At 40.7% G+C, this 18,066-nt stretch overlaps 1 protein-coding gene across 1 annotated transcript in view; it reads left to right on the top strand.

Moving 5' to 3' along the window:
- The window catches only part of MAN1A2 (mannosidase alpha class 1A member 2), a 149,814-nt gene extending 134,353 nt beyond the window's left edge, over window positions 1-15,461 (top strand). The window contains exons 11-13 of the mRNA XM_005486071.4: window positions 1,140-1,312; window positions 8,388-8,503; window positions 10,966-15,461. Coding sequence (XP_005486128.1) covers window positions 1,140-1,312; window positions 8,388-8,503; window positions 10,966-11,098 — 422 coding nt within the window. The 3' untranslated portion in view covers window positions 11,099-15,461. The remainder of the gene's footprint in view (window positions 1-1,139; window positions 1,313-8,387; window positions 8,504-10,965) is intronic.
- The last annotated feature ends 2,605 nt before the right edge of the window (window positions 15,462-18,066 follow it).

Raw genomic sequence — 18,066 nt, 5'->3', positions numbered from 1 at the left:
TTAAGTGAAACTGGTAAAGTGTACCATTTTGAAAGAAGTGCAGTAAACATTTCTTGATGGAGTTTCCCATACCATTCATGTGGCTGAAGCAGTGTGATGCTTTTTCTTTTGGCATCCAGAGCCATAGTCCCTTGAAACAAAAAGATTAAGGAACTTCTGGAGATTTTCTGCTGGGGCTGCACTGAGAGTTGCTTGTATTTTTCATTATAGCATTCTAAGGTTCCCCTTTCAGACCCATGAAACCTTGGTTAATTTGAATCTCTAGCCCATAGGAATTACACGATTAATTACTTTGATAATTTTTAAAGCTGGAGTGCAGCTTCAGAGTTCAGCACCTTAAAAAGTCTCTGCCAAAACAAATGGTGCAGTGCAGTAATAAGAGTGCATTAGTAATGTTAAATTTGACGACCAATGTGCAGCTGTTTAATACAAAATACGTGTAACTTCTTATTATAGACAGATGTTTTACAGGTGTGTTGTTCTTATATGGGTAGTCTTCCAGGTGCTGGCAAAGGGCCTTTACAGGTTCCTTTAAGGACTTTAACAGTGAATCTCTTATTTCAGAGATTTATTTTCTGGTGTACTTAAGACTTCACTGCCCAGTTGTAAACCCTTTACTGGAAGATCACAGCACATCAGTTACAGTGACCTGACAGCACATCCTTAAACCAACAGTTTGAATAAAGATACAGGTTTTTTGGTATGATACTACTTGGTTTAGTTCCAAGATCTTTTCCTACTGTTCTAGGTGGGATCAAAGGACATCAAAACCTAGTGTTGACCCTTTTTTTCTTTTTTCTTTTTCTTGTAAGGAACTGATGTTGGTCGCTTCAATTTTATCCTATAATTGAATGTGTTAGTGTGTTTATATTCTTAGTGTTCCATTAGTTTTCAAGAGGATTACTGTAGTCCTGTCAAAATAGGTAGTTTTCTCAAAGGAATTAGAGAAATTATTCATAAGAAAAATTATAGGCCTCAAAAGTAGGAAATATTTATGAGACTGCTTAAAGGTTCTGGGTTTTTTTTTCCACAAGCTTGGGATAAAGCAGTCTTCTACCCATCCTTCCTGCAAAGATTGGTATGGAACAAATTTTTTCTAACCTTTACTTTTTTGTTCTTGTTGTTTGTTTTCTCTGCAGCACTAAAGCTGGGCCCAGAAGCATTCAAATTTGATGGTGGCGTGGAGGCGGTGGCAGTACGGCAGAACGAGAAGTATTACATCCTAAGGCCAGAGGTGATTGAGACCTACTGGTATATGTGGAGGTTCACCCACGATCCCAAGTACAGGCAGTGGGGCTGGGAGGCAGCACAGGTAACTCTGTTAATCATCTGTCACTAATTAATTTTGTGTATTTCCCCTTTGAAGCCACTTCAGTCTCATGGTAATGAAACACTTGGAGTGGTAATTGATTTTCACAGTTTGCTGCAACCGGGGTACATATGAGGGTGCACACAGTTATTGCTGTTTTGCATTTGCTGAGTCAGATGCTCAGGTGAGAGGTGCATTCAACATTACACAGCCCATGAGTTCAGGCATGGAAACAGAACTCCTTAGTCATGACTCCTACTGTTGTCAGTAGTGTGCAGCCCCCGAGAGTTTCTTACTTCCCTGAATTGCTCCAGCAGTCTTTGGAAACAGCTCAAAGCCAGTTTCAAAGATGAGAATAAACATTAAAGATAACAAGACAGTAATGAAATATTTTGACTACATCCAGAGGAGATGAGAGAAAAGCAAAGGAAGAGACAAACCAGGAGACTGGGTAAGTTTATTCTGTGGCTGAAAACCAGTTTTGCTCCAGAAGCAAGAGATCAAGAAAAGATGAGAAGAGATCTGTTGAGATGCCGGTATTCAGAATATTTAGCCAAGCTCATTACTATCCATTCCTCAGCACAGTTGCAACACCTAGAAGAGGCCAGGTATTTTACAGTTGTGTATTAGTGTGGTTTTGCCTTTTAGTCTGTTTTGTTCCAACAAGAATTATGTTATTCTGGAGACAGGTTCCGCATTTGTATTCCAGAATGCATTGCTGCTGTCTCCAAAACATTGTCTCCTTGCCTGTGTAGATACTACAAATTCTTGCTGATGTAACCAAGCTCCTTTCAGAAGCTATGACTGGATGATCCAAGCTGAGGTGGGGTCCTTTGTAAGAGGTTGAAAAATTTACAGATGTAAAGATTTTCAAGCCAGGATCAGTCTCTTAAGCACAGTGCAAAGCATGTATTTTAATTGCATTTTGCTCAGTTTTCTCCATTTGCATTCATTATCTTGGTTCTCATTAATGCTTTCAAAACAAACCCTCCCTTCCTCCTCCCCTGCCTCCAGTTTTCTCTGTGTGCAGGGTAGGATTTTATTTTATCCTTCTGTCAACCTCCATTGAAGTTGTAAATCAAGCAGCCCCTGTGCTTAATTGCCTCTATCCTTACAGACTGCCTTCTTCTGCTTGTTGTTTCCTTGATACAAGATTTCTTTATCTAACATAGCCATAAATTATTTTTGACTTCTTCATAAATAATTTTGCAAACCCCTCCTTCCCACAATTAGGAATTTTCCTACCCCACAATCGTACTGACACAGACGCTTGAAGCTTTTTGCTCCCCAGGATTTTCTGTTCATTGCATATAGATAATAAGTTCTTGTGTTTATTCCTCACACCTACTAACTACTTTTTCTTCTTCCCTATCACACACAGCCCTGGCTGTGTTTATTCCATCATTTATAAATAGAGAAGAAGCTGGTGTGACACGCAGAGCAGTTGGCTTACTGCTGTTGTACAACACTGTCTGAATTTGTCTTCCTTTTGCCTTCCAACCTCTGAAGCATACTTGGATTTATTATCTATATTTTTTGACAAAACTTATGCACTTTAGTACAAATCCTATGCTTTTTCCAAGGCCTGTTCTTTTGCATCTCTCCAAATCCAGTGTCTCTGGGGGAAAAACCAGGAAGTTCAATCTTACATTCCCTCAGTGATCATAAATCCCTGTGACAGGGTCTCTATCTCTTTCCTGATGAAAAAAAGGCTAATTCTCCCTAATACTGTACTTACCACTAGAGACAGCATTCATCTCAATTGTATTGGGCCAGTCAAATTGGATGATGGTGTGCTGGGGGGCTGGCTGAGGTATTACAGAAATATGCATGGAGGATACTCAGGGTAAATACAGAAAATTACTAAAATCCTTTTCAGGCTAATTATTTGAAAGCAGTAAGAGCCACCATTTCACAATAGGCATGTAAAGCCAATTACTAATCTGAATTGTGTGAATGAAGGGTTCAATTAAGAGTTGTGGACTTGTGTATCTCACTAAATAGGACTGCACCAGAGAGAGGCTGCTGAGTTCATCAGAGCTTCTATTAACAGTGAAAATAAATAGCCAAGACCTGAAGCTCAGGCTAACTTCAGGCAAACTGAGGGTTGATACTAAGATGGAGTGGAAAGACCCATAGCTCTCTGTCCTCATGAGACCTCAGCTGCACCCAGATTTGGGGTCCTCAGCACAAGAATGACGTGGACCTTTTAGAGCAGGTTCCAGGAAGGGACAGAAATATGATCCAAGGGTGGGAGCACCTCTCCTACAAAGACAGGCTGAGAGAGCTGGGGTTGTTCAGCCTGGGGAGGAGAAGGCTCCAGGGGGACCTCATTGCAGCCTTCTAGTACCTAAAGAGTGCTTATTAAAAGAAGCGAGATGGTGTTTTTATGTGGGCAGATAGTGACAGGACAAAAGGCAATGGTTTTAAACTGAAAGAGGACAGATTTATATTAGATGTTAGAAAGAAAATTCTTTACTGAGAGCATGGTGAGGCAGTGGAACAGGTTGCCCAGAGAAGCTGTGGATGTAAGTGTTCAAGGTCGGGTTGGATGGAGCCTTGAGCATCCTCTTCCAGTGAGTGACATCTGCACCCATGGCATTGAGGTTGGAACTAGATGATCTTTGAGGTCCTTTCCAACCCAAGCCATTCTGTGATTCTACTTAGAGAGGAGTAGACAGAAAAGAGCCAGACATAAGTTGGAGGTAAAAGAAATATGGTTTCACAGTTTCGTGGGTTAGAAGCTGTGAGTATGACAGCTGGTGAAGAAACTGGCACAGTTTTCATGGGCATGTTGTTGGCACAGTCAAGAAAAGTTGCATATGCCACAAAAAACACCCTCGGAGAAACTGAGGGAGCTGGGGTCCAATCTAGAAGCATATCAAATTTTATTTCCAAAGAACTTAGGTTCATGTTGACCTCCCTGTATGTTATCGGCACTGAAATTTCATTTTTTGTCACTTTTGAGTCAAGACACATGTATTTGGCAGGAGTATACTGCTGAATATTCTCCTGTTCTATTCTGTATTTGAATAAAGGAAAGTAGAGAACCCACTACTTCTTGTAGCTTGCTCCATTATTTATTTATTCTTGCTGGTAAAAAAACCCCATGTTTTATTTCCCATTTGAATTTGCCTAGTTTCAGCTCTCAATCACTGGGTTTTCCTGTGACTTCCTATGCCATTTTTAAATGTCCTTTCCCCCATGTTTTCTTTCCAAAGAATTTTCATAGATGATAATAAGCAATGTCCTAGCAGGAACTGAGACTGAACTGTCTTACATGGCCATGGAAGTCTTTGAAGTGTCTCTGCATTCCAAAGGTTGTCTCTACCTTCCAGGCTAGCCTGGGTCTGCAGTTACACAGTCTTGATGACTAGATTTAGGATTATGTGCCTGGTTTTATGGAACTCATTTTGTTTGGCACCCAGTTACCAGCAGATTACACTGTCTGCTGTTATTTGCATATGCCATTTTAGCCAGCAGCCATGTTGCAGTGATTGATAAAACTTCAGACTGCTCCTTGTGGATCTCTGTGAGAAGCAGCTCTATTTTGTGGTGATTTTGCATTGCCAGTTTTTTCTTAGAGCGCTGTCAGTCAATTTTAAATTGAATTATATTGATATGGTATAGTGCTGCCTTGTCTTCTCATAACATCTTAAATACTGTGGCGATTGCCTTAGAAGCTTTTACGTTTATTGCATCTTTGCAGTTACCTTTATTTGTCAAATTTGTAGCTCTCAAAGAATGAAATCAAGCTTGTGACCAAAATAGTTTTCTATAAAACCATGCTGATTGGTGTCAGTTATCCTCTAATTTTATATACATATATATATATATATATATATATGTATGTATCCATGTGTCTCTGTAATTGACTGGAACTAACATTAGGTATGCTGTCCTATAATTATTCAGTCTGCCAATGCCTCGTAATGGTAGCAATATTACCTTAATACCCTTCCAGTCATCTTGGAGCTTCCCTGTATTCTCTGGTGCAATGAATTAAGCATTGTTTTTTCAGGGAGACCGGTCTTCAGCTCTGGAGTGAAAGTGTATCTGGGTGGCAAAGCAGATGCCAGTGCACCAAGTGCTCTGAGGTCTGTGTGAAAACAGAACACTGAGAATTTCAAGTGGCATCTAAGCAGCTTGTCTGTGGCACCAAGTTTTTCAGCCAGTGTCCTGAAGTTCTGCACATCTTGGAATCAAGGACGAATTATTTGTTCATGTTTTAAAATTTTCTGTTTGGATGAATAGCTGTAAAGCAATTTTTCAGAGGCTTTTTTTCCTGTACAGTTCATTACTACCTGTATTATGTAGAACTCTGATCAGCTATGATAAATCCTTTGCCTATTCTGAACATGAGTTTGTCTTTCTAAGGAGAAATTTCTGAAGATATGAGGTTACTTGATAACCATAAGGAAAAAAAATTGATATAGATCATACATTTTCTTTCTCCAGTCTTGTAGACCTGCTGGCTTCACCGGTGTTGCACTTGGTTACCCAAATATGAGACTTCTATGGCACAGAGGAGGATCTCAGTGCTATTCATTAGCTACAGTTCCCAAAATAAGCAAGTTCTTTGTCTACACTGGCTTGGGGATTTAATTCTTCTGGATGAAGGAGATAGTGTCCTTACAGTGGTACCATGTATTCCTTGTTTTCATTTTGCCACAGTCACTAGCAGGTTTCTCCTGTACAGGCTGGGGCACACAGCATCAGGGTTGCTGGCTGGTGGACCAGAGTCCTGATCAGACTGGGAATTCTGGCAGGAGTTGTAAACACTGGGGCTTCCTCCTCCATCTTGCCATGCTTCAGAGCAGACACAAGGTCAGGTTCTGCATTATTATAAAAGGGGATAGTGCCAAGACCAGGCACTTCATTTTCTGCCTAAAAATGCTTTGGCTCTTGTTTATTCATAAAACACCTACCTGGTGGCTGTAGGAGTTCTGGGGAGGAATATGCAAATTGTTCTGTAAACAGCATATGCGTTATTTCTTCAGAAGCTAAGCAATTCATTTTTTTTTTCCTTTTTGTTGGTTTGGTTGATGGGTATGGTTTGATTTTGTGTGGAGAGAGTGATGTTAGGGTTGTTTGTGTCGTTGAGTTGATGTTGTTGTTTGGCTGCTATGTGGTAGCTAGCATCACTTTTGTTGTGCAAGAGCATGCAGACAAAGAGATTGTCATGGGTTAGATGTGTCACATACACCTTTCCCTTCACTGTAGAGAAAACTTGGTCCACCCAGCTCTCAGCATGTGAGCACTCTCAGTGTAGCCCTATCCTGCACCAGTAACCAAATCTGAAAGTAATTCATCCAGACACTTTCTCCTTTTAGACTCAAGTCCCAACAAAAAATGGAGCCTTTCCATCCAAACTTGGAGAAAGCTGTGCTTGAGATAAGGAATTACAGCAAGCATTAGATTTTGCCAAGAAAGACTGTACCTTTCTTGGCAGAAGTTCAGACTCTAGAGCCACAGCTATTCCAATAGCATCCTTTTGCCAGTCTCTCCACTTGCTTTCCTAAAACTTTGCTTTTTGGAAAATTGAAAGAACTTTGTACAGTCTGGATTATTCTTTGGTCTGTGAACGGTCTGAGATTTCCACAGGGTAAGAGTATGTTCTAGGAGGAGGTCAGCTGTAGTACCTGCTGTGACTTACTGTCCTGGGTATCCTGCTCAATTTTTTGCTTTTCCTCCTGATTTCAGTGACAGCATCTGCTGACATTCTTTGTCCATTTGCCCAGTGGAAAATTCCTCTCTGTCTCCCAGTATTTCTGCTATGCAAAGGCAATACTGAGGTCCTCGAAGAGTTAGTTTTGATTGAATCTGTTTTCTCTGCATAAAAAGGGCATAATTCAAAACTTATTTGCTCCCCTGCCTTGACTCCCCTCAGCTTCTGCTGAGTATAACTAGCAAAAATCAGAATTAACAGAAATGTGGGCCTAAAGCACCCTGTGGAGAGGAGCTTCACACGAGGCTATCGGGCTGAATCATAGATGACTGAGCTACAGGTGGCTGTGTTCAGTTGTTGGTAATGACAGACATCCCGAGACAAACATTTTCCTTCATCCCTGATTCTTTTCTGTCCCTGCATGAATCTATTAAAAGAGTTGCTATCTGCTGAGGAAGCACAGTCAAAGCAGCAGGGAAGCACAAATAACCTGTGAATCATTTCTTCAGAGCCAGTTTTAATGGCTGATATCCTTGTGTGCTGTAAGGTCGTGCATGCCAGTGGAATAATGAAAGTGTAGGCGAGAGGTGCTCTGAGCTACTAACGCTTTCTTTCCCGTCTCCTCCTCTTCCATTGTGATTTTCACAGTACTGTGTTGGAGCTGGGGAGGGGAAGAATCCATTGGCCCCTTCCTTCATGGAATGTGCATGGATTTAAACTCCATGCTTTAAAGGTAAAGAGCTCTGCTGTAGTCCAGCATGCGAGCTGACTTGAGTTTCAACTGTATAAACAGGAAACAGAGAATAACGTAGGTAAGAGAAGGAGATGAGGGGCGAAATCAGCAGCTAGAAGAGTTTACAGGATGGAATCAACAGTCCATAAAGATGAGAACAGTATTTTGTTTCTAGTTTCAGTAAGTCTCCATACTAGCTACCAATCAAAGAATTCCTATAACTCCCCAGACTCTTCCAGCTCCAAAATCCAGGGATGTTTGTTACCTTCCTGTGCACATCACAGCACTTATTCCATTGATTTGACTGATGTTCTACCCAGTGTCACCAATGAGGAACTGCATGAGCTCAGAGAAAAAGTGTAAGGAGTCCTTGTCATGTCATCAATATCAGCCAACAGTAAATACCCAGGAAAGAAAGTGTTCTTCCCCAGAATACTTTCTTAGCATGTAGCCGTTTGCCAAATGTGGTGTCATTAATAACCCTGGAAGGATGCGACTTCTGTATGTGTCCAGCATAAACTGTTAATGTCCATAGCATCTTTCAACAAAAAAATTCACAGCAGAGAAATGCAGCACAAAAAGAACCACCTTCTTTGTTGATTAAGCTTGATGCTTTAAAATTTCCAAATCTTGTTCTACAGTTAAATTTTCTGTGTCTTTTCCCTTCCTTTTTGCAGGCAATTGACAAGTATTGCAGAGTTAGTGGTGGCTTTTCTGGTGTCAAGGATGTGTATTCCTCATCTCCTACATATGATGATGTACAGCAGAGCTTTTTCCTTGCTGAAACTTTGAAGTAAGTACTTTTCACTTCTGCATCTTTCTGTAAAAACTCACATCTAATTTCTAGAAGATGCTCCACAGGTAGCTAAAGGAGACAAAGACTGCTTTCAAGTATTAGGAGCACCAAATGGAACAGAAAGCAGGTCCTGAAAATGGCAGGTTTTGTGTCTAATTCAGGCATCACAGCATGTTTCACCGGGAAAAGGGAACTCCAAGTTCATTGTGTCTAAGAGGATAGTGTGGCTATTCTATCCTTCTGCTGGCTCCTTACCAAATTCCTCCAGGTAATCACAATACTTTGTTGCCTTGTGTTCCCATTATAAAAAGGAAGTCAGCCACTGCTACCTCCTCTGCTGTCTTCTTTAATTTTATTTCACTTACCCTTCAAGTTCATTTTCTGGAGACTAAAAGCAGTGGTCCCAAAGAGAGAGGCAGCAGTTTCAAACAGGTCAGGGCAGAGAAACAGTACCTCTCCAGGAGCTGATGGTATATGATTGATCTGCCTATAAAAGCCAAATGAGAGAATGAAATCTGCTCCTAAGGGACTTGTGTGGTGGCAAGGCTGACTTATGATGTATCACCAGAATCCTGTCTGCATCTTAAATAATCACAAGGAGATCTGAAAATTCACTGATGCATCATTCAGTAACTGGATATATTATAGTGCAAGCATTGCAGATGAAATGCAGGTGGCATTTCTAGGAAAGAACTCAGAAATTTTTACTGACTTTTGGTTTGGAGTATTTCCTGCTTGTGGAACAAAACGAAGATTTATTGAAGAGCTGAATATTAGATGTTTTTGACATTGATGCAATTGGCATAGCCCAAACCAGAAACTGGTTTCACGAGATACGCAAATGAAAATAAAGACAGAAGAGTTGGGTATGATATCATGAGAAAAACGTTCTGAGAAGATGTTCCTCAGAAGAGGGGCTTAAAATATGTCTTAAGCCATACCTGCTGTAGTTTTTTCTGCTATTGGTGGTTATCTCTGTATATTCATTCCTCTCAAATTCAAATTTGGTAACTGTCCCAAATATGCTTTGTTGCTGCTTGGATACTTCAGCTCATCAGAAATACACAGCAAATTTGAGAGTTTTGAGCAGTACCTGGCATGAAGGTACCTGTTGAGTGGGAAGGACCAAGATGGAGAAATTGGTTGCTTAAGTTATTCAAAGGAAAAGTGTGAATCAAATGAGGAAGGTGAGTTTGAGTAAGACGAAATACTGCTGCTGTGGTGAGAAGGAGCTTGGAGAGCTGCAGCAGGAGAGAGCGAGGCAGAAGTATTGAGGAAAGGAAAGGCCTGATGCTTTAAAGACAAATGAAGAGTGTGGAGAAGGAAACAAGATATCTGTGACAAAACTGAATCATCCCTGCAAGAAATTTTTATCTGTAAACAGTAAATAGATGAGGAAGGAAAGAAAAAGTAAGGCTCCACTCACTGGATTGTGGATAGAGCTGGCAAATAAAGGCAGCAGAAGAATTGATCAGACAGTGACACAGGGGCTGAAAGCAGCAGGCACTCCCAGTGTCTGATGGAGAGAGAGCAAAGGAGCAGCAGAACAAGTGTGTGCATTCTGGATGTGGCAGAGTCCACTAATGGGAATGACACCCTTTCCTTGTCAAGTGCAGCAAGAGCTGTCTTTTTCTGGATGGCAGGAAAGCAAGCAGGAGGTGAGAGATCCTGTACACCCACGCTGTTGTGCTGGCACTCACACAGCTAGGTGTTCTGTAACAAGGAAAATTCATTTGAGTTTTAGCTGTTGTGTTAGGAAACTTTGACAGATCTCTACTACCAGTATGTCCTACAGAGTTACAGCACAGCCACATTCAAAGTGTGCATTAAGAAAAAAGGAACAACAAATATTTTTTTTCTGCATGTGTCCAGTAATCCTTATTTTGTTACATGCTTTATGTCCTCTGCATTTTATTATAATGTACAACATCTGTGAAAACCTCTGCACAATCTGTTGTCCCATTTCCTCTCACCAGAAGCTGAACCAGCTTCCAGAACAGTGATGACAAATCAGATACCTGCCGTGGTTTAGTAGCTTCTTCACGAAATCTTTGGCTTGGATTAAAGAGGATTAGTAATTTCCAAGTGGGTTTCCTCCATTAAGAAAAGCTTTTTGACAACTTCTTTGCTCTTCTGGTCCCCAAATACTTGTGGTTGGGGTCTTGATGTTTGTTTTACACTGCAGGTCTTTGAAGGGAGACTCAAAAACCAAAAGTTTCTTGGAAAGATTAAAATGTTGTGTTTATAACAACTTTTCATTGAAGGGCTTGATCATAATAAAAATGAGTTCAGATTGTCATAATAGGGAAGGTTGTGTGTGTGCTGTACAAAGATTGAAAGCAAGTAATTTGTTTATAGCTGTAGTTGCTGAACTGTGAGGCCTGAAGATGGTCTGTTGCTCCTGTCTGCCTGTGCTCTGCTTTAATACCCACGTTTTTCATCTCTGTCTTGTTGTCCAGGTATTTGTATCTGCTTTTCTCCAATGATGATCTTCTACCATTAGACAACTGGGTTTTTAACACAGAAGCTCATCCTCTGCCTGTTTTACATTTAGCCAACACCACACTGTCAGGAAATCCTGCATATCGATAAAAACAGCTCTATGAAGAGGAAGAGAGACTGTTTTCAGCTCTGTTTTGTTTACATGGACCACTTGAGACTTTAGCAGGAGGGGAGACAGACAGACAGACACTTGGTAAACCTAGACCCCCGAGTCAAGCAAGTATTGGCATGGGAAATGAAGCTCTTCAACGTATAAATAAGTTAAAAGTTCTGTTTTATACATGACCAAAACACGTGAGTGTGATTTTTGCAGGCGGAGACTTCACACGCTTTGAACCTTGGCAAGACATGGAATCTACAGATAATATTAATGCAGCAGCACGAGAAAGAAGAGGCTTTCCCTTCCAGGGAAAGGAACTTGCTGCTTGCTGTTGCAAGGAACAACACACAGTCACCTCTTCAGATTGGGTGGGTTCCAAATACCTAGGTTTTCTTTTCCTTTCTTTTTTTCTTTTTTTCAAAATTTTTTATGATGGCATGAACAAAGCAACACCACTGCACCAGCAGCATCAGGATTTGAATTTCTTTCTGTACCTGTCTGAATTTTCTAAGGAGCATCTGTCCAGACTGGCAGCCATTCTCAGAACCTCTTATCTGTTAGACCTAAAGTACAAAAAATATTGCCTCCTCATTTCCCCTTTTCAAAATAATGCTTGTATACAAAAAAGAAAAAACAATTAGTAAGCATTTGCTTTGTAGTTCACTGTCAGCAGAGTGGGCTTAGTTCATTTGGCAAGCTCAGTCAGAGTCTGGAGCGTATCACAGGAGTAGGAAGGAGCCTAAGTTTCCCTTCCTCACAAATTATGTCACATGAAAAAAACCATTCTCCTCTTAATCCTGGTTCTTTTAGCTAGGTAAAAAGAGATGACAACATGAGCAAAACTGTTTCATGATTTATATAGGAGGGTACAGTATATGGAACTAAAAGAAGCTCCCCTTGAGCTAAGCAGTGAGAGCTTGCTGCTCTGTATTTTTGTACACAATCTGTTACATTTCATTCTTCGGACACTATTCACAGAACCCTCTTTGCAGGTATATGGGTGTCTGACAGAAGCCTAAAACTGTCTTTAATATACTTTACAAAACTTGCTTTTCTTCTGGGTGCTTCAGTACAAATCCAACATGATCTTTGGAAGCAGCCTAACATCTCTCATATGTGACTGGAAAAAGAAACTGAAGAGTCTCTTCTTTCATTAATTTATGATGCTGCTAAATGCATGGGGTATTTTCACGTACATCATGGCTGGGCTGGATAGTATCCCTTAAATGGAGTCTTTTTCAGTCTTCATTTATTTGCTAAAAAAAGTTTCATCTTTCCAGATTTTTTATCTTTTCAGTTTTGTCTTCCTCAATCTCTTTTACTGTTGTTCAGAATAATTACAGCTCAAACTATTCTTTTTATTTCCCTATATAGCTCTCAGATCTTTTGCCATGGTGACTGGCTCCTTTGCTGACAAACAGCCTGCAGGTTTCCCTCCTAACTAGTGCACAGGTTGAGTCTTTAAAAAATCTTGATGATGTTTTTTTACTGAAGCAAGTGGGAGAACTCTTCAGTGAGCTACAGCAGTACAGCATCAGATTTAAAGGGAGTGAGTGCTATTTTCCCTCCTCAAAAATGTTTTTATATGAAGTTTTTTTAAAAAAAACTTTGCTGCTTATCATATTATATTACATCTGACTGTAGAGTTTCCCCCCAAAATTACTCTTCATTTGTCTGTGTCACTAACTTAGACACAGAAGTCATCATATGATCTAAGTAAAAATGCTGTCAGATGCTTTTTTTCCAGACAGTTACATTAGTTTAAGAGGAAGAAAACATGGGGCTTGGGAAAAGTTTGAGTCTCAATGTTTGTACCTTATTTCTACTTACTTTGTTACTGTAATTTGCAGCAGTATCCTAAAAATAATTTGAGAACTTATAAAGTAATTGGTATAGTAAACAATACTGATTTCAGTAATTGTTTATTTAAAATTAGAAGTAGCTTAATAAATGGATTCTTCTTACTGGCCCCACATTAATTTATTTTTCTAATTATTATTCAGTGACTTACTGAAGAACTAGTAATTTTTCATTTTCCCAAGTTCAGATATGCTGTGTTTTCAAATTGTTTTTCTGATCCTATGAGAACTGTTATTAGTTTAAAACTGCACTTGATTGCCTTGTTCTCCTACATGTCTCTGGGTATATAGAAGAAAGAGGGAAAGCAGACCTTTCTGTTAAGAAAGAAAGAAAGAAAGATTTAAAAATAATAAAAGCACTTTCTGCCCCATAGACCTGTCCCTGTACTCCTCCTGGTAAATTCAGGTGTAGAATGGCTGCCAATCTGTTCAGAGAAATGTCAAGGAGTCCCAGAAACAGCAAACTTGCTTCTCCTCCTCCATCCCCCTCTTGTGAATTAAAGAGGAACCCTTCAAATTTTCAAACTTCTCCATGAATCCCAGTGGGTTAACTTATTGCCACAAGAATGTCTGAATTGAAAACTAAGCCATTTCATGTTATGGGATGGTGTTCTTCTCAAAGCAGATGTACAGTACTGCTGTTTCTTCTTTGTGTAGATAAGCAGCAGGAACCAAATAAAGAACATTTGTTTCTTGTTTCCCAGTCACCCCAATAACAGTCAGTTTATTCTCCATCATTCTTTAAAGTACCAACTGGCCTTTTCCTCCAGAAGCTAATGATGTGCAGAGTCTATCAAAAACAATGCATTTGAAGGACTAATTGCTGTGTCTTTCATAAATTTCATCCTGAGATTTCCCAGATCAAGCAGAGTTTGAAGGTTATGGGTTTTGGCCAAGGTACATGCTTAATTACCAGGCACTACAGATACTGAAACTTCAGACTGAAGTGATGTGCCCTCCTTCTGAGTCCTTCACAGAAAAGTAGGTTCTGATCTGCAAAATGGCATAATGTGCCACCCAAAGTTCAGACTGTTTTCCCTCTGGGTACATAAGGTACAGTAGAACGTTGCCATTTCATTCTGTTGCTGCTGTCTTACTTTCTTGAAGATAAGAGTGTAAATTTAAGCACAAAAATGACTTTTTAGTCCTAGCTGTTTCTGAGTCTTGCACTGTACTCTCTAACAAAACAATCCTCATTTTCTCTAGGTAGCTGTCCCATTTTACAACTTCTACAATACCCTCTCCCCTTACAGAATGAAATAAAAAACAGAAAATCATGTGCATTTTTGGCACACTGGATTTGGGCAAGAGCCTGGAAATCCCCAAATTGTCTATTTCCTGTTTGCATGCAGTCAAAACAAGGATGTATGGTTCTTTTCCTAATCCAAGCCTCAAATTTGCCTGTTGGTTGGGATCTGCCAGCAATTTTTTTCCTAACAATAGAGCTTGACTTTTCAAAGAGGCCAGATTTCTGCAGCTTCCATTAACAACCCTGGAGCTGTGCATGTCTTGCAGTCAAGAAGTCAACTTCTTAGAATTGTCCTCTAAATAAAAAAAAAATACCTTGAATGATATTCTAAGTGTTAACTTTGCTGCACAATATAGTCCTTCAAACTGAATGTTCAAGGAAGGTATAGAAAATAGCAAGTGCCCTGGAGTAGAAGGAAGAGCAAGTAGTTCCATGTGCCAGTCACACCTTTGCTGTTCCTTCAGCTCTCTGCTCCAGATTTATGGATCACTGTGTTCTAGCTCCCAAACACTGACACATTCCCTCACAGTATTTTACAAGATTTGAATATTGCCTGGGTTCTGAAAGGTGACATTAATTACACACTCCCTGTAATGCCGTCCTTTAAGGTTAGAGGTGCACCTCCTCAGCAAAGCCCTGTTGGTATTTACACTACTAAGCCTAGACCATGTTTATAAGGGGACAAATAAGAAACAGACTTCTTGATGCCAGAGAAAAATGAAAGCAAGCTCTTGATCCATACTGTAGTTGGGAGATCCGTTCACCCTGAGTAAGACATCCCTCTTTCACTCCTTGAATCTTGAGAAAAGTCTTCTGACTCAAGAGTTTGAGTTGCCATACAAAGAGGAAGCCCAGGCTCTTTTGCAAGTTGTGTGCAAGCTGTAGCAGAGATGATAAGCACGAGCTGCTTCAGCTGTCAGCGCCTTCTAACAAACTGCTCTGTAATTGCCCAGGAAAGTTGGGAGCCACCAAAGTCAGAGGAGACAGCCTGACCTGTTACAGTGAATTGTTGCCTTTAATCCTAATTGCTTGGTGGAAGTTGGATTTGCATTCTGCCTTTATTCTTGCTTTGTCTAAAACTGACAGATTTTTTTTTTCCTCCAAAATAATAAAAGGGCAAAAGTCTATCTTCTGATGTGGAAACCTTCTGCCTCTGACCTGGAATCCTGCATATGTACTTTTTACAGATTAAAAAATAATATTGTATATAAAAAAGATTGAATAAAGAATGTCTTTAAGTGAAAAGAGTGTGGTTTTTGTCCTTTGCCTCCAAAAGCAGCATCCTGTAGCGCTGAAGTGTGAAGCTGACCCTATTCCAAAGGTGTGGTGGTGCTGCAACTTTTCTTTCCACTGCAGCTCTACTAAGGACTTTGTCAACTTAAACATGTATCAAGACCCCCTGTTGCAAATTTAAACCCCTGTACCTTGTACTTGCTTCTGACAGGTCCCTGCATTTCTCAGATGGCTCTCAAGGTGCAGCTTCAGGCACAACACTTCGAGGCTGTTTCCTGGGTGTCATTATGAAAGCCACCAAACCTTACGAAAGTTGTGTGAAATTGTGTTAAAGTGGCTAAAAGGTCCAAAGATCCTTTTAGATGAGGGTAAAGGGTCAGACAGACAAGCAGTGGTACTAAGTAATTAAGCCACCAGGTTAAACCCCCAGCTTTTCTTGAGACTTCAGTAGCCATTGAGTTGGGCAATAACATCTGTCTGTCCATTCCTCTGCTGTCTGGGAAATGGAAAAAGTTTCCAATTAAGTGTTATTTACAGGGAAACTGCTATGTGGCTTCAGCTGAGCTTGTTTTTCACCTGCACATTGAAATTCTCTAGAACTGCTGCTATAGTTCTGTTTTTTCCAGTACAACCAGTGAATAACCAGATTTGCTTTCTGATTCCCTTTAACTTTGCATAATCCTTTCTGTCTGACATCACCCATGTTGCTCATACATGGTACCTTGTTTTCAGGATGCAATGATCATAAGAAGAAATTGCCTCCCAAGTGCCGTAACTGAGTGCAACACATGGCTCCTGCTGCACTGCTGTGCCATCCACCTTGAGATCCAGTTTTTCATCCATGTGTTGCTCCATAGCTTCTTGCACTGGCACATTCATGCTGCACCCAGCTCACAACTGCAACATCACTTCCAAAGCAGCAGCTTTTGCATCCTTTGATCTCCCTGTGGTGTCCTCAGCCCCTGAACCACCTCAGTGGGATTCACTTGCTGTAGCAAGGTGTGTCCTGTCCTTTGTGGTTGCACTGCATTGTCTGTGCCTCTTCAACAGTGAAGTGCTTCCCACCTCTGCTTGCACCTCCTCTGAAGCAGACGTTCTTTTGCATGTTCTCTGCCCAAGGGATATATATAGGGAATATCCTCTTTTATCTCTCCGCTGGCACTCTGCCTGCATGTCACCCACCCCCCTTCCTTCCCTTGCAGACTCTGTGATTGTGTGTGCTCCTTCCTGGAGACCGTGTGCCTTTCTTATGCATATTAATTGGCTGTATTTAAAAATCCTGAAATTAATCCTTTAATGGGTTATTTTTAGCCTTTGTCTTGTAGCTCTGGGAGCTGGCTTCTCTCAGTGCAAAGTCATAGGCTTTCTGTGGGCTTGTCTCAGTGGAGACAGGACTATTGAGGCTTACCAGGGAATGGAGAGTTGGCATCTTTGAATGCACACCAGCCATCAACTTGTGGAATTAATTGCTTCGCTGTGAAGCAGACTTTGATGAGTTCAGTGACAACAGTGAAAAATTCACTGCCCCATCCAGGTGACATCATTACACTGACTTTTTATTAGCTTAAATAATACACAAAGGCTCCTTTTTCAAGTGTGTCCCCTAAGAAAAAATTTCAATATACTGCCTCAAAGTTCCTCCAGATCCTGCTTGTGCTATTTCTTACTAGAAGTCTATGGGTTAAGCACATCCAGGCTTCATAGAGCACAGTCTGTAGCCCTGGAGATGTTCCCTCTGAACAGGTTATGTTCGGTGCCAGAGGCTGGTTAGCTGCATCAGGAAGATGCTCTGCCCACATCCTTTTTTTACCCCTGCAGTAGAAACTTCTTGCCAGCTTGAGCTGTTGGGAAAGGGCAAGGATGTGGCTGGGTGTGCTCTGGTGCATGTCAGCTCAGAATCTGGAAGTCATAGTTTGTTTTCAATAATAGTATCAGACTGACTTCCAGACTTCCAGAGCATTAAGGTTCATATGTCAAACACTCTCACCCAAATGCTGAACAACCTTTGTCCACCCCTGCGTGTTTAACTTGCCAGGATTTCCAAAGTTCCTGGTTTGGGGAGTCAGTGAGGCTGAGCAGAGCCAGCCAGGCACAGGGGGCACAGCAATCTGCCCTGAACAGATCAGAAAATCAATACAAAGGATGAAAATGCATTTGTGATATGGGATAGGAACTGTGACTGTGAGGAGCCTTCTTCCTGAAGGGAAAAAAAAATCACCTGATGTGGAGAGCCTGTAACCTCTGTGGGCACTATGAGATTTTAACTGGCTCCTGTTGGGAAAAGGCTGTACTTCAGCTGCTTCACAAGTCTGATTTTTCAAAAACTGATGAGTCAGGCTGCAAGAATTATGAGATTGCTTCTAAATAATGAGTTTGAGGATCTTTTTCCATGTCTGCAGTTGTGGGGTTTTATTTAATCTCGAGCTTTTGTGCCACTCAGAGTTTAATATTTCCAAGCCTTGACCTTTTTTCTTTTTTCAGAATGGCGAGAACAACCCTTAAAAATAAATGAAAATTAAAACTTGGCTTATCTTCCAATCTGGCAGAAGTTCCAGCATTATTAAATGATCAAGAGTGGGCACTGCTGCATTAAGGTCACCCAGAGCGTTGCTACAGA

Source organism: Zonotrichia albicollis, chromosome 2, assembly GCF_047830755.1.
Source record: "Zonotrichia albicollis isolate bZonAlb1 chromosome 2, bZonAlb1.hap1, whole genome shotgun sequence".
Taxonomy (NCBI): Eukaryota; Metazoa; Chordata; class Aves; order Passeriformes; family Passerellidae; genus Zonotrichia; species Zonotrichia albicollis.
Note: the sequence above shows the minus strand (reverse complement) of the source record. Positions and strands in the feature narration are given on the sequence as shown.